Raw genomic sequence first — 21,181 nt, forward strand, 5'->3', positions numbered from 1 at the left:
TAGACTAAGATGGTTTTGCCAAAGACCTTTGAGGTGAAAAACTTGAGAAGATAATCTAAAGTTTCAGAAAAGCATATAGAAACTCATTAAGGTCAGGGAATTAGAACAAAGCAGTCCAGTTATTATTAACCAGCGTGCCTGTCTTGCTAGGACCAGATGATGACCAAAGGTAGTGATTAATTCCTTATACCCATTTCTGCCCACAATGTCCTGACCTAAAAAAAAAATATTAATAAGTGGGTATGTACCCTAAAATTTTAAAGTAGAGCTGACTGATTCTTTTTCATATATGAAAGATTAGATTTGTGATTCCTTTAAGATTCCTTATAAGATTACCTTTCAAGATAAGTAATAAAGTGATTGGTCCCTTCTTTGTAACCACAAAACACAGCCAGACAGTAAAAACAACTGCTTGCTTGCCGACACTGTTAATCTATAACAAGGTGCTGGGGTTCTCGGGATACTTTGTTTCTCACCTGCATGTAAAATGTTTAATCATGTTAAGGGATAGGAAAACATGCTGAATTTCACTTGTATTCATGTAATCATTCACTTGAAAAACAGAATGTAACCGCATTGTTATTTCTACATTGCTGGAAAGAGTTGCTGGGGTATATAAGCTGCAAGGGAAAGAATAAAGACAGAGTTAAAATGAGTTAGAAAACATCAACAATGCGAGAAGTTAAAATGAGTTAGAAGGAAAACATCAAGAATGAGAGAAGGAAAGAGAAGGAAATCAGGAAAATAAAGAATAGAAAATATAAAAGAAGAATAAAGAAAAAGTCTGAAGGAAACCATCAAGAGAGTGTGTGTCTTTTTCCCTTAACCCCCTCAGATAAAAAAAAAAGTCATAGTAGCCACCGACTCTGGATTACTCTGTGGATTCCTCTTCTGCCCTGCGCTGCTGGAGGCTAGGCCCCCAGGCAGCGATGCCTTAACTAGCCCCCACCAAAAAACACTAGTGACCCACAGAGAACTACCCAACACACTCACCTCATCTACAAGGAAACCAAGGCTCAAAGTGTTTAAGCCGAGGCAAATAACTCCTGGAAAGTAAGAGAAGGAAGTGCTGGGAAAGTATTGCAGAGACAGAGTACTTGTCCTGTATTTATGAAGCCTTGGACCCAATCCCCAGTACTGCCATCACCAAGAGAAAAATGAGGGGAGGGGAACAGAGAGATACAAACTCAGACTTTCCGACAGCAAGCGCTGCGGTCCTATTACACAAGCTTCTTGTAGAGAGATGGAGAGAAAGGGCATGACACTCAGGACAAGATCTCTATGTTCTTATGAAGGTGCCTGACCCAGCCTCCTCTGAGCAGGAACCAAGACAGGGGCCAAGGGACCAGGAGAAGTTAGCATGGGTTGCTTCAAAAGTCAAACTGTCACACAGAATAGGTTCTTACAGCAGGTAACTGTGGTCCCTGGATGTGAGGTGGGAAGAGTTCCATATCCAAATGTGGTCTGCATCCTCTCCGGTCCCCTGAAAAGTCTTCATCTTTTTAGGAGAATTTATGTCCAATGGTAATGAAAAATGTTAATATTCAAATCTCTCTCCTGAAATCATTTGCCATAAAATAACTGTATATTAAAAATTATCTTTCACTGGGCATGGAGGTACATGCCTTTGTTCCCAGCACTCAGGAGGCAGAGGCAGGTGGCTCTCTGTGAGTTCGAGGCCAGCCTGGTCTACACAATAAATTCTAGGACAGTCGGGACTATAGGAAGAGACCGTGTCTCAGAAAACAACAAAAATTATCCTTCTATTAACCTATTCATTTAAACGTCTCATATGTATAATTGAGAGGGAAATTGCTTTTTTAAAAAATGGTCCACAGCCCCTTCATTTTGATAACAAACACACTGTGCCCAGGAGCTGACGTACCACTCTCTACAAAGAGCCCCACAGACATGCAAAACTGCACTGTAGAATTTTTCAAAAGAATAGAATCATTAACTAAAGATAAAAATCACAGCCAAGGGACAACAGTTTTGTCCCTGAATGACCATTGACTCTCACTGGCAAACAACGAACGCTTCCTTGACTTTGAGGGCAGCTTTAGCAACCACTGTGTTTGGTGTCCCCGTGGGGACAAGCAGAGAAGTACACACAGTGGGAGGTTTCTCGGACCATTCCTCAAAGTTCCCCTGCCTCTGAGCCATCTTCACCACTTGGAGGACTTCCTCCCCCTGGGAAGGAAGCCCCATCGTGAGAAGTCCCTCAAACCTCCCACCAAGCTTCTCTTCAAAATGGGAGAGACAAGATGTAACTCACACCACCGGAAATGCCCGAAGACATTCAACTTTAAAAGAACCGTCCACTTTCTATGCCACTTAAAGCTTTCAGCGGCAGCCACTACCCCAGTTTCCAATGCACACAGCACAGCATCAAGGAAAACCATCCCATCTAGAAGAGCTGTGCGGTCCACAGCCTATCTGTGGCAGCCCTCAGACACAGGGGTCCCCCTCCCATAGATATCATCTCATTAAAACCTACTTCCTGACCCATGCTTAATTTACGCTATTTCTGAATTCATGGTTTCCAGCTTGATTCCTGCTGGATCTCAATTAGCAGACGCAGCCAGGTAATAATTTTCTCATATCATTAAGTGAACAAAAAAAAATGTTATTTCTGTTTAGGGTCTGACAGATACCGGTAAGATTCACCCTGGAAACAACAGGAGGAAAGTTCAACATCATATTTCCTACCTGGGAATCCCTTGCCATTTAGTGCCTTAACTTTAGGCCCACTTAAAGATATTATTCTTTTTCTTGGGGAGTTAGAGGGGCGCACTGCAGATTAACAAGTGCATATGCTTACAGGGAAACCACAAAGAAATTGTACACAAAATTGTTCTGAGCCAATGTCTGCACTTGGCTCTGACCAGCTACATGACTGGTTAATGTTAATCATACCTTCTTCCCTAACTCCCCTCGGCCAGCTGGGAGGTGAGCTTGGAAGCATTCTCCAGCACCGTGGCCAAGGGCCTGAAAACAACTTACAAATACCAGACAGCCGATTTCAGGGTCTTTCTGGCCCCATGTCATCAGAGGCCAGCTGCTGCCAAGACATACCCTTGCTGCCTCGTCTCATAATCACCTCGCGAGGGCTCTTCCATCTCCAGCTGTTATTAAGGGCCACACATCTGGGAAAATTCTGCATTTTTGCTTCAACTGAGCTGCAGTTTGTGCAGCCCCCAAAGGAGGCTGACTACACCCCTGGTTTCAGGCTCCTCTTCCATAGCCAACAATCACACATGGACTTAACATGCTCGGTTTCAATATTGCCCAACACGGGACACAATTCTTGAAGGTCTTTTGAAGCACAGTGACATAGGAAGAAGTGTCTAAAGGCCCTCCTTGGGTCTAAGAAACCTGACAAGCTGTGAGGGTACCAACCCCCACTTCCTAACTATGCTCTTTGTGGAGGATGCCCACCTGAGGATTCCCACGCAAGGCGCATCTAACTGGATATATAGAAAATCTGTACACAGAGACCCAGTCCGGTCTAGATTTGACTTCACCCCATAGACAAGCTTATAAATTAACCATTGTCTGCTTTTTGAACCCTGGAAGAAGACAGATTCCTGGACCAGGCACACAGAGTACAGCAGGCGGCAGGAACAGCACTCTGGCCTTGCTTCTCTTTGCTCTAAAGGTCGAAGAGGGAATCTGTAGCTGCAGCGGGTAGGCATCAGAGCTGAGGACCAATGTTTGGGATGCTGGTGCCTCACTGTCCACAGAGGCTGCTCTTTGTCTGGAGAAAGACATTACATCACCTCTGAAGGCTGCTCCCTGCAACCACAACCCAGAGCAATGACCCAGGTAGACTCACTTGTGGTATAACTATCAGGTAAGATGTACAACGGATCTCCCAATGCCTGTGGTGACTTCCAAGGTCAGATGGCTATGTCTCTGCAGCTCACAGTCCCAGCCATTCCTTCCCAAGAGCCTCAATGCTCTCTTCACATCACAGGCCATAAAGGCAGCGAGCAGGCAAGCCATCCCTGGAAGGGGCTTTGACACTGCCTGAGTTAACATGAAGCCAATGGCTCAATCTGCTGTTCAATTGCTGTTCTGCAATGCTCAATGCTCAGGCATGCAATTCCCTCAATGGTGGCCCACCCAGCTTTGGCTTCGCGTCCCCCTTTCCAGCCCACTTTTTCATCTTTAGACACTTGTCTGTGTTTAGAGACACGTCATAAAACAAGAAAGTGAACCACAACACCATGAAGAGGCAGAAGCTGCTCCCAGTCTCGGTAAAAGTTGAGTTCCAGGAATCTCCTATGTCAACAAAGGAAGAGAAATCACCAGTGATAGCTCAGAAGGTGGAAATCAATCCAAACTCTGCTGGAGACGCTCCCATCAGAGAGCTACCATCTTTTACTATAGGGTCAACCATTTTTCTTTTAGACGTAGAATGTTACTTCCCAGACAAAACAACAACAATAAAAAAAAATACAACTCAAAATGCCAGAGTCCTTAAGTTCAGCAGCTCATAGACACCATTTGTTTAAAAATATTTTCAAAATCGTAAGCGTACAGGGGCAAATTCAATTAAGAGAATGCAATATTCGGGATAAATTATATGTTAATAAACTAAGTAATTTCATAAACATACCTATTTGTGTGTAACATATTTTTTGTAGTGGGGGCCAAATGGATACTTATTTTGTTCCTAAATTAAAATTACTTCAAATTTAATTAAATTATTTCAATGGGTAATTATTACTTTGCATATTTAAGGTGTTTTAGGCATACTTATGTATATTTAATTATAATTATGATGCATATATAAATGGCCTCAAAAGACCCCTAGCTAGGGAGATAATTCAGTGGGTAAAGTACTTGCTAGGCAAGTATGGGGACCTAAGTTTGATTCCCTAGAACCTTTTTTTTTTTTAAAAGCCAAGTCCAGTGGTACACATTTGAAATCCCAGTACTGAGAAGGCAGGGATAGGAGACACCAAGTAAGCCAGTGTGGTCTACTTAGTGAGTCCTAAGCCAATGAAAGAACCAGTCTCAGAAAGCAAGATAGACGGCACCTGAGGAATGACATCCTAAGTTGACTTCCGGCCTCTGCATACCCACCCACACACATGCACCTTCACACACAATGCACACGTGCAAGGACCCCCATGGGTGAACAGGAAAGCTTCGAGACAGCACAGGAGCGGACCACAGCAACTCACGGCTGCAGTGGGCAGTTAAACATGAGAAGAGGTGAGCAATGTGAGCGTGTGGCAGCTGTCCCCACTGGAAAACCTTAGGAGCCACCGGCAAAGAAAAGAGATGGACTCCCAAGTTCCTTCCACAGGAGGACGGTGGAAAGCAAGCCTCAAAAGTGGCCAGTTCTACCCTTCAAGGAACACATCCCTAACATGAGCTCTGGAGATTCCTGGACATGGACAACACCCTCCTTAGGTGACAGTGACTCAGAGCACACAGTGACAGTGGGGTGCTTTCTTGCTGTCAGTGTTCTTGGGCGACCCTCAGCAGACCGGTCCCGGCAATGACCCTAAAGGTGTTGCCTAGATACAATCACGCAGGTAGGAGGTGTCAGACAGACATCTGAGCCCAGGCTGTCTCCTACCCACTGAAACATTCCCTGCCTAGCTTGAGGGTGTGGAGGAATAACAAAAATAAAGAGGAGACATCTGTTTTTCTCCGGCTATGTCATTCCATACTCTGGAGCTCATCAGAGCAAAACAAACAACAAAGATTCCACGGATATTTGCATTCGATAATAAAAATACAAAATGGGACATATGTGAACTCATAGATTGTTTATCACCCCCACATCTTCAGACACCTAACAGCTTTCTTAAACATCAGAGACAACAATCTCAAACAATGCCTATGCTATCTAGCTTAATCTATTCAGTATGCAGCCTATGTGCCAATTAATTGCGTTTCTGCTAACTTAACAGCTGCATATGGAGTCCATATGAGGCAGAAGTTTTTGGCCCCTCATTCCAAAGCGTAAGAGTAATACATAATAAATAATCCGAATAGTTACTTAACATAAGCAAGGTTGATGTTAATCAAAATGACTGTGCCAAAGCTGCCAAGCCGAGCCAAATGGAGTTAAAGTGTTGGAACTTGGCAGCCTGGGCGACTCGGCATGCAGGCTTCCTACCAACAGCACCCTGGTTCAGTGTGTAAATGGTGTGCAGACACTCTCACACTTGGCCTCAGCTGAAGCCTGACCTGTGGGCAGAGCCACAGGGACCCCCGCTGGTCCTCCCTGCACACTGTCGCTGCAAGTGAGGCCCAGGGCGTCTCAGACCCATGAACTGCTGAGCAGCCAGGAGAAAGGTCTGTCCCCTGGCTTGTAACTTGTGCTTGGAGAATAAGAATCCATCATTAAGAGAGATCGGGTGAGGAAAGAGAACTTTGATAAGAAGCAGAGACTAGAGAACATACAAGTCCTAAGGTTACGTAATCAAGTCTGCAAAGGGCCAATTAAAACATGGTTCCTTCCAGTACTCTGCCCTAAATAGACCAAGCAAGGAACAATGAATTAAATATTTGCACAGCCATTCCTGTTCAAAAGGATTCCAACCTTCTTTCTTCCTGCAGTAGGCTAACCTTTTTTAAAGACTAAGAAAGATTCGGCTTCCCTGAAGAAAACTCTCTGTTTCTCGATTCTTGAATTAAAGTCACAGAAAGAAGGGAGCAGCGAGGGGAAGTTCCATAGGAAGGACCTTTAAAATTAAAACTGTGTTTTGAAAGGTGCTTAGCAATAATGAATGAGCTGTTGGCTGTCCCCAGCTGAGATGCAATAATCTCACAGTTCAGGGTTTATTTTTCTGCTCCCATCTACAAATCAAAAACGCAATGGTGCTCTTTCTGCATGTACTGTAAATATTGAAGCTGTCTCTAGACTTTATTTTGGACTTCAAAAGGGTTCATTTCATCAGGTCTGGTACCTCATGCCTATAATTCCAACACTGGAGAGGCAGAGGCAGAAAGATTGCCATGGGGTTGAGACTAGCCCTGGCTAGTGTGTTTCAAACAAATTAACGAAAGGTCCTATAGAGTTTCAAATCTTATATATGCTATGATAGACATTTTATTCTCTTAGCATGTCTAGAGGTCAGACCACAGTAATTCGGGTCATCCCCCCAACACACACACACACAAAGACAGTACACATCTATGATTAAGAGAATCCAAGGATTTAAATTGGAACTTAGTATCCAGTAACGATACATATCCATATTTAAATTCAATAATCACATATTTCACAGAATACAAGAATTTCCATGTTGTTGTTTTGGGGCCTTCCATTCATTTCTAAAATACTGATCCTTCTCTTAAAGAAAAATCAGTAAGACACTATTTCAAACTTACATACAGTTATTTCAAACCCTCACAGAATAGCAATTTAAAACTCTAAGCATACAGCGAGAATACCAAGAACTATTAAATATTACAGACTTAGGGAAGAAATGAAAATGCCACATACAGTTAGATCATCTAGACAGCACTTCATTCAAGTCATTCTCTCAAAAGCCAACAGACGAAGTGAAAGGAACTGGGACCAACACACACACACACACACACACACACACACACACACACACACACACACACACACGCTTTTCCTTAGTATTCCTGCTATGACATTCAAACACTAGAGAGCTCCAGAGCTGTTCTCCTTGAGCGTCCTGGGGTGGTGGCTGCCCTTCCTTGGCTGCACGGGGCGCCAACAACGAAGCAGGTGATCAGACTATCCCAGCTACAGTACGCTGCCCACAGAAAGTCGCAGTCAAAAAAACACAGAAAAGAAGACTAGAGCTCTCATCCTGCAGCTCCTCGTCACTGGCAATCCCTTCTAAAAGTACACGGTTTTTCAAATGCCCGCAGGAGATTTATTGATTTTGCCTCCTTCCCCCCTCTTTCGGGTTGAGTGAAACCAATGTTTATGCACAAGGTATTGCTCTATATACTGAAAACACTTATTCTAAATGTTATCCTGAGGGGGAAGACACTGGGAAAGTCAAAGAACAAGCTTAAAGGGCAGTGATGTAACAGTTTCCACCTCAAAGCTGAGGGACCTTGGTTTGCTAAACACACAGCCTCACGGATGACTAGCGTGAAACTCTGAGGTGTTTGCCTGGTTGGCTGGCTAGCTGCTCAGTTTGGTGCATTTGTCCACTCTTTCGGCAGTTGGGCAGGAGTTTCCAGTCTAACACAGCTGAATAGGAAGAATGGGATTGGAAACATCTTTCCTTCAAAGTTCTGCCAATGTTTTCGTATTGCTTTCACAATAGAAAAGCATACAGAAAGTGCCCTGCTTTAAAATGCATCAAACAACAATACTCATTCCAAGCTGAACCTAACAGTAAGATGGGACGGGACGGGGGGAGGGGGGAGACGAAACTCCTAAGCCAGACTTCCAAAGCATTTAAGGTTTACCTCTTGTTAGTCTCAGACACAGCCTCAAATTATGTTCCCTTCTGTGCCTGAACTGCTCCTCAGTGATCATTACTACGGGGTTCACAACTTTTCAGAAGTGGAGACTTTTGCTTCCCATGCCCAGTTCTCGACAAGAAATAGAACACAGAGAAGACAAGCATGCAGACGCATTCTGCAACCACAGCACCTCAGAGACTGTGACTTAAAGCCCGTTTGCCTTTTCAAACTGTTTAAACATGGGGTTTCCCACAGTAAGATTCCTAGAGATTCAGGGTTCCAGGAGACAACTTCAACCGACAGCAGTAAATAACCCTGAATAAGGAAGTTGTTTCCTTTCTGCCCCCTTTTAATCCTTTGCTCTAGGTGAGAAGAAATTCTTCATTTGGTGCCACACTCATACACCCTCTAACGTCCACTGCAACACAGGAAACAAGCTGGTAGCCTAGCAGGCCAGCAGGTTCCACCAGCTGCCTAGAAGTCAATAAGCCATATTACTGTCGTTGTGTGCCTGTGAGTAGATATGTTTAATTTTTTTCCCTTTTAAATAGCATATTTCAGGTTTACGCACAGAACTTATTTAAAAGAATAAGCTTAGCCGGGCGGTGGTGGCGCACGCCTTTAATCCCAGCACTCGGGAGGCAGAGGCAGGCGGATCTCTGTGAGTTCGAGACCAGCCTGGTCTACAGAGCTAGTTCCAGGACAGGCTCCAAAGCCACAGAGAAACCCTGTCTCGAAAAACCAAAAAAAAAAAAAAAAAAAAAAAAAAAAAAAAAAAAAAAGAATAAGCTTGAAATGGATGGTCCTTGTGACTCAAATGCCATCAGCAGACTGGGAGCATCGAGAGGGAGATTGCTCAAGGCACATGCCACATCACTGGCTCTCTTCTCGACTACCGAATCCAAGCATGGGTACCAAAAGTGAGAAATTAACAATAAATAAACAATAGCTATGGATTCATGGCCTGGTCTTCATAATAGGAATTCTGTGTTATCCCAAGACAGCAAAAAGAGCACTGTGAAATAGATGGATCTATTTCTCTTTAGTTATCCTAAAAGTGCATTTATGTAGACAGAACAGTACAGAGAACAAAAAATATGTGTTACACTGTAAAATGACCTTAATGGTTCCAAAGAAGGGAGGGGAAGCCATCAAAGGCATGATGGTACTGAAAGACCAGTGGTAATTGCTGATACGGATAGAAGACTCCAGGCAGTTTGCACACGTCTTTCCTCTCATCCTCATGTTGAGATAGATTCTAGGTTTTAATAAACCTGTTAAGAATATTAATTAGCCAGTGGTATATGCTCCTTTAATCCCAGCACTCAGGAGGCAGAAGCAGGCAGATCTCTGTGAGTTGGAACTCAGTATGGCCTAAATAGTAAATTCCAGAGCAGCCAGTGATACACATGTCTCAAAGAAAGGAATAGTAATTAAGATGGGGTTTACCTTGATGGTCAGACTCTTGCTTGCTTGCCTGGAAAGAGTGAGGTCCTGCATTCAAACACAGGACCCAGCACTAAAATCCTATGAAAACTACTACTGAAGATGCCATTTGGCAAAGGAAGAAAAGATTTAACTAGCAAGTAGGTCTTCTGTCTCAGGTCCTAAGGCTGGGTGGAGCAGAGTGAAAACTGCCACATTCTTGAAGCCCAAACTCTTAACAGCAGACTCCACATAACATGAGAGCACCAGGTGCCTTGGACAAAGTGCACTACGGATTACTATGTACTACTATGTACTGCGATCTCATATGAACAGTTGTCCTAAGCTGGATGTGGTGGCACGTACCAGTGATCTCAGCACTTGGGATCCGAGGCACAAAGATCGCGAGTTCAAGGCCAGTCTGAACGTAGAAGAACATCTCGGGAAACAAAACCAGGACTTTTCCTAGAAAGTGAATTAAAGGCCCAAAGTCCTCGCCAGTTAAAGGTATGGGCCACAGAAGTGCAGACTTCAGGACTGAACGTCAGCATGGCTGGGCAAAAGAGCTACTGGGCACAGTCAAGTTTTAAGGCTGCTTGGTTGGAATAGTACCACTGGGAGAAAATTTTTGTTAGAAGCAAAACATTGTACTTTGAGAAATGCTTAGGGCTAGTGCTCCTCTTTCATTAGGACAACTTAATTGAGTACACAGCATTAAAATAGCTGGCCTGAATATTTATTAGAGCGCCAGCTGTTCCCTCCAGATTTTTAGAAATGCAAGCTTTGGTGCCAAGTGTAATTTGGAAAGAACGCTGGACAAGTCGAAGAGCCTATGCTGTGTGTGATCTCCATATAAACAGTAAACAGCCGCAGGAAGCCGACAGCATCACCAAGCCTGTGGCGAGGGTGGCAAACTGTCCCGCCACCCATCCTTGAACCTACTCTGTTAATAAGATTGGTGATTATATATTTTTAATTATACCATACAATACTTAATTAGCAATCATTTACACACATGTGGATAGTATCACAAGGATAACCATAGGGTTTGTATGCCACGCTGATTTTATGGTTTTTTTTAATTTGATTTTATTTTGTTTTTTTATTCTAGGAGTGGGGCTAGCCCCAGTGAAATGTCTCAATGGAGATTTTTATTCGCAATTTCAACTCTTTCAAAGTATCTCCACTTTAGGTACCTGGGTATAATCAAAATATACCATTTTTAAGGGGGTGGGGGAAGGAAGAGAGAGACTGGGGATAGAGAAGGAGGGAAAGGAGGTAAGAAGGAAAGAGAAGTGAGGGAGGGAAGGAGGGAGGGAGGGAGGGAGGGAGGGAGGGAGGGAGGGAGGGAGGGAGGGAGGGAGGGAGGGAAGGGGAAGGCAAGGCATCTGCACCATGCAGAATACTCTGGATATTAGAGGGAACCTTCACTGTAAGGAAAAAAGAGACATCGTAGTTTGGCAGCACTGCGGAACTAGAACTGGGAGAAGAAATGTCCCTTCCATGTCCTATAGCAGAGTCACCTGTGAAGCCGTCACAGCGGCTGCGCTGCTGGCTGGCCTCCCTCTCATGAGAGCGCTATCAAGGTCAGAGGTTCCAGCACCCCAAGACATGGAGGCCAGCAAGAAGAGCTGCTGTGGCCGGAAGGGTGGTACGTCAGAGGGGCAACGGTGCGTGGCAAGCACCTCGCCATCTCTGGCTACGCAGGCAGACCCCACCGAAGGGTGCAGTTTTCCAACCTGCTTCCTCTAACTGCTTCTAGCCCTCGATGGCCCTGACGGCTGACATAGTCACCGTGGTACATGTTCCTTTTAAAGACATGCTCTCGTTTTGTTTTCAGGGCCCTCGGGTTTAAAAATAAGACTGGCACTTTTGGATTAGTAAGAAATTCCTTGCGGGATTAAATGGGCTGCATCACAGCTTCCTGTGCTGGAGTCAAGCACCCTTTGCTCATGTGTGTACCTCCTACCTCTCCCTCAGAAATGGAGGGCCGGTCAGGACACGTCTCTCCCACCCCCAAAAATAAAGCGCAGCCTAGTTATGGGAGTTATCTGTAAGACTTTGGTTTTTTTAAGTACAACTCTAATGCCACCAATTATACCCTGTCTGGACCTACTGAATCAGATTCCCCAATGAAAACATGGAGGTTTTCTAGCTTGCTAGTATGTCCAAGGAGGGGTAAAACTGCAATTCGTCATATCCTACAGAAGTCATATCACCTACGATGAACACGGAAAGAGAAGATGCCATATCAGCGCTACTGTTTAATCTGTTTGCGTAGTTGCTTGCCTTCCTGCCTTCTACTCACCTACTACCTACCTACCATTTTCATTCTTGACACTGAGGAAGCCAGGGCCCTGCACACACTGAGCTAGAATTGCACCGATGAGCTACTTCCTCAGCTCCAACACCAAGGTTCTTAAACATACTTTAGCCATTTAGGCTTTCTTGGCAAAAACAATGAATCCCATGGACTTCTAAAGGCTGCAATGATTTCTGTTCTTCATCCTCTTCATCCTCCTATCTTCTAATTTAAGCGGGAACCTTCTGCAATGATGTATACCACATAAAGCATGAAATCTTAGGTGCTAGCTTCTGGGACTACTGAGAAGAGGCGGAGCCTTTAAGTGCGGAGCTTCTCCAGAAGGCAGGTCATTGGAGGCAATGCTTTGAAAGGAATCCTAGGACCATGACCCTTTCCCTGCCCTCTCTCTACAGCTCCATCACCATGGCCTGAGTAGCTTCTACACACTCCTGCCAAGATGATGTGCTGTGCTTTCATGGGCTCAAAACAACAGGACCACTGAACCAGGAACCTCTGAGACCGTGAACGAGAACACACCTCTCAAGCTCTGTCAGAGTGATGGAAGGCTGACTAATGCATTTCTCTCTCCTTTTTTTTTCCCATGCAAAACACTTGATGCAATTCCAAGATAATGAAAGTAACAGCCAAGCTTTTCTGGAGAAGAGAGACACACTGGCTCAGACTCCCCCGTGCGCAACGCCCCTACAGCTCTTGAGGACGCTTAGGGATACTGCTGAGTTGGGAAAGCAATGGGCCAGGATAAACATTTAAGCAGATCTATGCAATGCCAGACCCAAATTGAAACCGTTACTATGAAGGGTATGGCTCGAGAGATTAGTGCCCACCCTGGGTGCATAGGCTTAGCAGGTCACTTGGAAAGAAGACGGAGGGTGTAACTTCACTAGAAATTCAGCCTGAGCTAACTATGTTCCCTGGCTGTCAGGAGACGACTGCAGTTGATCTGCCTCTTACCAAGTGCTTTCGCAGGTATAATCTCATTTAATGCAGGATAACGACTCTGGAAACGTCGTTTCCCAGGCTTCCCGATGAGTAACTAAACACTGCTCTCTAACGTGAGAGTTGGCGCCTCCAAGTCAAGTCAGCACAGGAAAGGCTTCTGGCTCAGTACCCAGCTCTGTTAGAAGTGGGGAGCTCAAGGGTAAAGGCGCTCTGGAGGCTTGGAAGAACTTGGAAACGTGTTCCATTCTGGTTCCTGCATTCGTGACAGTGCATACAGATGAGACCTTGGGCGGAGCATCGTGATCAAAGCCTATGACCAGGCCAAAGCACAGCCTGTCCGTGAGCTACAACGAGGACCTGGGATCCTCGAAGGATGAAAAGTGGGCTTAGAAACAGTATCGTGGCTATTTTAAAATAAGGAAGAACCACAGGAGAGGGATAATAAGCCTTTGGAAAGGACAAGACAGGTGTCTCATAAAGGTTCAAGTAACAGAAGAATGTGGTAGATCCTAGAGCTTGTACCATAGGAAGAAAGATGTCCCCACGAGGGTGAGGGGTTGTGGTCCAGGGTGCCTGAGCAGTGAGTGTGCCTAAATACCTTACAAAAGCAACTCAAGAGAAGAGGGACTCATTTGGGTTCACTGTTGAAACCATACGAGGATGGAAAGGGGGAAGCCATAAAACATTACTGATACTACATTAGTTAGCTGGAAAGCCAAGAAGAAATGTGCTAGTCTATAGCTTCAAAGTGACTTGGCAAAAAAACAGTTCTAAGTCACGATGCTCCTCCCAAGGTCTCAAAGCAACCAAAGTGGCTACATGAGCAGAGAAGTTTGGTGGACAACACTGTAAGGAGAAGTCACTGCTCCCTGATGAGATGCACAGAGTCGCAGCATCCCCTCTGGATTCTGCCTCCCAAAACACATAGCCGGAACCTAAGCATCAGTAGCCTGCAGGAGCCCACACCAAAAGCAGTCGGTCTGCCATCCGCTCACAGTCTTCCGAAGTGGCAAGGTCCTAAAAGTGAGGGGCCGAAAGAGACTTAAAAGACACAAGCAGACATGATGCATCATTCTGGCCTGCATTTCTTTGCCCTAAAGATGGCATTATTGAGACTGGGAGAGTGAAGGAGACCCAAGGACTGGGAGGTAGAAATGTGTAACTTCCCGACTTCAATGGTGGTACTGTGGCTATCAAGGAGAACACCCCTGAAGACAAACTTCACACTGGAAGTGTTTGGGAGAGCCATGAGGGAGACAACTTTGTCACGAACCATGACAAAGACAAGTGGAAAACTTAAACACGAATAACTTTGTTAAATATAAAACTTTATCAGTTGTTATTTTCCTATAGGTTTGAGATTTAAAATTAAACTGAAAAATCAACACTAGGGAGCTAGAGAGATGGCTCTGTGGCTCAGAGCACTGGCACCCACAATGGTGACTCACAACCATCTGCTCTAGTTCTAGGGGATCCAACACCCTCTTCTGGCTTCTGCAGGAACCAGGCACACATGTGGTACACAGACACACATGTAGGCAAAATACCCACACAGAAATTTTTTAACATTTTTATTTAAAAAAAAAAAGGAAGATCAACAGTAAGTTGGGAGGCTGAAGATTTCAGAGAGACATTACATTGGGTTTGAAGACAGATGCAACTCTCTAACCAAATGTTCCAAAGACAGACTCCCTTAGACACTGGCTGCTGTTATAGAAGCAAAGGGTTCCTTGACTGGAAAGCCAAATCCTATGGACTTTCTCAACTTTCTGAACTTCATTCATTCAACAAGCATCTATTAAATATCTCTGTGTTTCAGACAACATGTGACGCACTGGGCATAAGGAAATGATGGGGAGAGGGTCCCCACACAGGAGGCCCTTACCATCCCCTACTGAAAGATAAAGTCAGAATCCTGAAGATGGTCCTATTATGTGTAGATATAAACACATATAACTCAAAAATACCCTCCTTCATACTCCAATTGTCACTTATGAATTTTTCAACAGCCATAATAATTTACTATTCTCGCATACTCTTTAAGAACATTTCATCCTAAACTTTTCGGTGTGTGCTTGTGGGTGGTGTTAATTGTGGCATATGCAAAAACTTTATCACTTTTCAATTATGAACAGATGTAAATGACTTACTTGATGTTTAATTTTAGAATAACAAGCATCTTCTAAAATAAGTTTCAGACGAGAAACTGGGGCTCTAGCTCCAGAACAGACTTGACACTCCCAAAGCGAACCCTCTAACTGCTCCAACACCGCAAAAGCCGTTTCCCATCTCGGTGCTCCAATTTCTTTATTGGTCACAAAACTAGCATCGTGTGTTTTTTGTAAGAAATCTTTTGCAGGATTTTTAATTGCAGAGCGGTGGCCTTTGAAAACGCACACAGTTCTAGGCGCACACGGCAGTTTGTACCTACAGCCCCAGTTACTCATGAGACTGAGGAAGGAACAGCAGATGAGCCACAGTTGGAAACCAGGCTGGGTTAGACAGCAAGACCCCACGTGAAATCCAAAGAGCGCCTCGCTTCCACTTTTGTAAGGAACGACGTGCCAATCTGAACGCCAGGACAGAGCGACCCAACTAAATGAGCTCCCAGCTGCATGCAACTCTACTCGAGGCGGAATGTGACCTGCTTTTCCAACTTTTGCCTTTGGCGCCATCTCGACCTCTAAGCACACCATCCAGCGAGGATGCGCACCACAGAGTGAGCGGCTGGAAGGAGGAAGACGGTGCGTCTGACTCTCCCCTCTGAGGTCTGCACACCTTCCCTACCTCCTCACGTCACACTGTCATAGCCACATTTAGCTTTCTTCCTACCATCTCCCTGTAATTCAAAAGGCAATTTAGACTCCCATATGGTTGCCATCGAAGCTAACAGATGTCTAGCAAATTAAAACAAAAATTATGACTTATAAAGTGCTGATGTACCATCATTCCAGAACATCTCGCCATTTATACTGAATCATAAGATAAGACCTCCTCCGTGGGGCCCCGCCCCTAGCCCAAGGTTCCCCGAATGTCCCTTCTCTTGGAATTTAAGCCCTGTGGAAATAAATCATATGCAAGCGCCTGTCATCTATTCTGGATAAACCTCCGCTGGACACAAAGTCGCATCCGAAAGCACACCAGAGAGACCTTTGGCTTCAAACAGACAATAGCTGCTCTGGTCCTCGGACAGCACAGAGAACAAAATAACAAGTGGTCCCACCGACTAGCTCGGGGCTTCTGCTGACCAATGGGGTCAGATTTTCTAATAAGCCATTTTCTAAAGATGGCTGAAATCATGTCTTAGATTATTATTGCTGTGATGAAACACCATGACCAACAGCAACTTGGGGAGGAAAGAGTTTGTTTCACTTATAGTTCCATGTAAGAGTTCGTCATCAAAAGCAGCGAGGGCAGGAACTCAAGCAGAACAGGAACCTGGAGGCAGGAACTGATGCAGAGGCCATGGAGGGTGCTGCTTACTGGCTTGCTCCCCATGGTTCGCTCAGCCTGCTTTCTTATAGCACCCAGAACCACCAGCCTAGGGAGGTCACTACACACAATGGACTGGACTCTCCCCCATGAATCACTAATTAAGAAACTATCCTACAGCTGGATCTTCTAGAGATGTTTTCTCAGTTGAGGTACTCTCCTTTTTAGATAACTCTAGCTTGTGTCAGGTTGACGTAAACCTCACCAGACCACCACGTAACCTTTGACAAAGTGACCTTAAACTCACAACTGAGAAGACTCCATGGGGGCTTGGATTAATGTGCCAAATGGTGGTGCAGTTAAACTGCCTGGGAGCTGCTTCAAGCCTGAGAGACAGCAGAATCCATGTGCCATGCTACAGCCAACAACAACAGCTGAGCCATCAGGAAGCTTCGCCTGCCACCACAGGAGAGCGCCAGCCTGGGCTCCCCACCCAAAGGAGACCTCAGAAAAGGGATAGCCACAGCTCGCAGCAACTGTGCAGAAATCCCACAGTAGAGCCATCCCCAGGAGTGGTCCCATCACCAAATTGTGAACTGTAATAATGAGGTTTTGTTTTAAACTGCTAACCCTTAAGGCACTGCTCTGTGCAGCCACAAGTAACCAGGATGGGCGCTGACGTTCCGTTGCTTGCTGAGAAACAGTTTAAGTAGAAGTGTCAAGGTTCAGAACAAAACATCCACCAATGGTCAGTGATGGGACTCAGGGATTCACTCCCCAAAGGACTGACCTTAAAACAAAACACCTCTCCTCCCCTCTCCTACGCCCCAGAGACAACTCAGTGTTTCTGAGAAATGTCTTCCTATGAACACCCTCAATAAAATCAACTCCTGCTGGCTCGATTTCTTCCAACATGGAATAAGAAAAACAAGGTTTTTCCCCACCACCCTGTGATAACTAAGAAGAAAGAAATCTGTACAAGATGCTGGCTTTGTTGCTCAGCATATCGCAACTGTTATATAAAAGAACTGGGACTTTACACATGAAACTGTAATTCTGATAATAAAAATATAGCTAATGACTCAGAGGACTACACTGGAGATTCACGGTGCCGACAGGGAAACAGGCCTGCCATGCCAATAACTCAACGAACAAGGAGAATTCAGGGAGAGGTATTTTTTTTTCTCAAGTGCAAGGCTCATTGAGGAAGAAATGAAAAACAAATTTGTCTGTGAGTGAGTCTCGGTGAAGCACAGCCCATAACTAGGCAAGTCTCCGCGTCCGTGCCTTTCCCATCGCAGACTACTGCTCATCTCTTCTAGTTCACCTTGCCCGGCAGAGTAGAACTCAACCAAGTCTTTGTCGAACCCAGAAAGAACCTCACAATCCAACCAAATCCTTCACCGTAAGAGCTCAGTAACAAAGGCCCGGGGCAGTTAAGTGACTAACAGTCAAAGTGCTGATTAGCAAGAGATCCCAACTGTCACAGCTGCCACTGTGTGTTCGCGTTTATTTTTACAAGAACTATTACTTTCAAATGTCTTCAATGAATTTCTAATTCAGTCTGCATGTCATTGTGAAAGTGAGAGATTAGGAACCCGCGGTCTCTGTTGGCAATTTCCCCTTCATAACTGTACAGCCGAAGCACCAGCTCTGCCGTTTCTGGCAACCACTGGCAGGCCGGAGGCTCAGGAGGGCCAAGGTGTGCAAGTTTTTACAGCTGCTGCCAGATCTCCAGTAACCAACATTTTAGTGTGGATTGCTCTAATTATAACACGGGCGCTTTCTTGCTGCTGTCTCCTCAGAGCCCCGGGTCCTGATAAAATGGGACATTTAAATGTAAGGTAATTTGGAGATGATGAACGGTATCGAGAAAGGGCTAAGGGTGGGCCTTGGTACTGAAAGGGACAGGGAGTGAAGGGACTCTCTGAAGTAGGCGCCTACTCAGCAGGGCTGCCCAGGAGCGCCCATTTAGTTCACAGCCTCAGTCTGTTCTCTGGCTTCCCACAAAACTACCTACCGCCCACAGGAACACCTTCAAAATCAGACAAGATGTGGGCCCTATTCTGGAACGCTGCACGCCATCAGCAATCTGTAATTTTGTAGATGCTCTCCGCTCAGGGGCTTTGTGGCAGCCTAATCCAGAGACGGGGCTAAATTTGCCTTTGTGCTCTCTACAAAATTACGCCAAACTGCCAGGGAAACAGTCCCCCAATCCTTTTTATTTCCTTCTCACTCCCTGCTATGAAACTGCAGAGAAAGCCCGTGGGTGCTTTTTGTTGCCTGGTAGCCGAAATGTGCAACTTTCGGAAGTGCTCAAGCAGAACGAGGAGGCCTGCACACACCACCCCTGCAGTCCCATTCCATGGCCCTTGCGTCTCATAGTTCAAAGCTATCAGAATACCTCCCCGGGAAGCGTGCCTACCTACCACTTTCAAACATTTCCAGAAAGGGTCCAGGAGAGAAGAAAAAAAAGAAAAAGAAAACCACTTCCTCTTGCTCTATTTACAGTAGTTGGGGGGGGGGATGCTCCCAGGAACCTTGTACTATCACTGGCTGACAAAAAACTGATTGTGAATGGTTGGATATGGTTATCTATTCCCATGCCCCCTCATCAATCTGGTCCAGTCCTGAGAACAGATGACATGCTGCCCAAGTCCATGTCCTTTCACAAAACACACGTGGTCACTCTGACAAAAAAAATAATAATAATAATAAAATAAGCGGGTAAGTGAGGGGGACCCGGAACCTAAAGAGAATCTATAACTATTTTCACAGATGTCTATATATACAGCAAACAGCCACAATTAAGGGAAGTCCAAATTAAAACGTTCTGTATTCAGACCGTAGGATCATTGTTTATTTACCTCGCAGAAACTTGGGGATGCCCCCCACGGATGGCCACCATCTTTACCTCCCAAGGAGAGAGGGTGTCAGGGAGGAAGACGATCCAGTAGGAAGAGGTGGGCTGAAAAATAATATAATCTTCCAACCAACCATTGTCCCCTCGTCCTAGAGAACTCTTTGTCTGGTTGTTCAACACGTTTGTGAGGTCGCAGAAAAGAATCAAAACAAAAGAGTTGGGTCCCAGCCTGATTACAATAGACGCCCCGCACACGGCAGTGCCAAGCAGAGCACGGTTTGAAGCCGGTGTGCAAGCAGCTGCTCGCCTGCTTAGCCAGTAAAACAGGTCTCACACACCTTCTTTGCTTTTCTGAGGGTTACTAAAACCCGGCCCGCTGTGTGTCACCCCTTTAAAAAAGGGAGGACGTGAGGCACGCGCACACTGAAACATATGTTGACTGGTGACTAGTTATTCCACAAGGATACACAGAGAAATAAATCCCTCCACCCCACACTCCCACTTGATCAGTCCATTATGCAAAGGGAGTGCTTTACAGCAGGAAAGGAGCATGCAGGACGTGTTATTTACGTGCACATTACAGAACCACACACCACGGCATCTGCATCCTACACAAAGCCCGAGATGGTGCAAGGAGATACACGCTGAGCACGGCACAGACCAGCCGCGGCAACATCGAGCCAAGCCCTCGGCCAATCAGAACGGCGCTGGAAGGTGGATCTCGGGGTCGGCTCTGCCCGATTAGCCTGCCCCATTATGACACCACGCTCTGCCCAACATCCAGATCCCCCGGGAAGCACATCTAATCTGTGTGCTCGCTCGTTCCTCAAACTACCGAGCCCTCCTCCCATCCGTACTCAAGCCATTCAATCCCCTTTTTAAAAAAAAGAAAAAAGAAAGAAAGAAAGCCACCCTTAGGCCTGGCTGCCCCCTGCCCGGCTCGGTTCCTCTTTTCACCTCCTCCGGGTCCTGGAAAGGATGAAGTGTTTCTCTCCCCCGCGCTCGAGCCGGGAAGGCGGAAGGTAGACGCCACTCGCCCCGACTAGGGCAGACGCCCCAGGGGCGGCGAAAAGTAAAGACAGAGACCCCGGTGGGGGATCGTCGCCCACCCAACCGCCACAGCACTTGAAAGCCAAGGAGCGCTCCAACTTACCCAAAATATGACATTGAAGCCAAAAATGAAGTATTTGATGCAACAACTGACTTCAGGACCCTTGTAGTGCTTCCCGGACATCCTCTGGGTTCATGAAGACACTTTCCCCCCCAGCCCGAGTTTGGAGCCCCGGAGCACCGCTGCTCGGAGCAGCCCGGGGAGCAGCGGGGCACGCGGGGCTCAGCCGCGCGGACCGAGCGGCTCCGGCACCTCCAGTCGCGGGCCTCCGAGGCCGCCGGGACGCGGTGGCCGCGACCGCAACCGCCGGGCAGACTCGCCGAATCGGCACGGAGCACAAAGCAGGAACCTCGCGTCCGTGCGCCAGGCGGCGGGTCCGGCGCTCGGTCCCAGGGCTCCGGGCAGAGGCGGCCGCGCAGATGCCGGCGGAGACGCTGCCCGCCGCCCGCCCGCTTGCCCGCTCGCTCGCGCGCCTCCCACCGCTCGCTCCGCCCGCCGTTCGCTCCGCCCGCCCCGGCCCGCAGCTCCGCCCGGCGCCCGGGTCGGCAAGGCGCGCGCGCGCTCGACTCGTGCTCGGGAGCTCCCGAGAGGCGGCCGCGCCACGCAGTCGCGCCACCTTTGTCGCGGTCCGCCCGTCCCTCGGCTTCGACTCCTTGCTCCCCGC

At 46.4% G+C, this 21,181-nt stretch overlaps 1 protein-coding gene across 1 annotated transcript in view; it reads right to left on the bottom strand.

The window, feature by feature from the left end:
- The window catches only part of Tspan5 (tetraspanin 5), a 167,899-nt gene extending 147,022 nt beyond the window's left edge, over positions 1–20,877 (bottom strand). The window contains exon 1 of the mRNA XM_075981239.1: positions 20,560–20,877. Within this exon, the coding sequence (XP_075837354.1) occupies positions 20,560–20,640 (81 nt within the window). The 5' untranslated portion in view covers positions 20,641–20,877. The remainder of the gene's footprint in view (positions 1–20,559) is intronic.
- Positions 20,878–21,181: the final 304 nt, after the last annotated feature.

The sequence above is a fragment of the Microtus pennsylvanicus genome, chromosome 7 (assembly GCF_037038515.1).
Source record: "Microtus pennsylvanicus isolate mMicPen1 chromosome 7, mMicPen1.hap1, whole genome shotgun sequence".
In the NCBI taxonomy this organism is placed as follows: Eukaryota; Metazoa; Chordata; class Mammalia; order Rodentia; family Cricetidae; genus Microtus; species Microtus pennsylvanicus.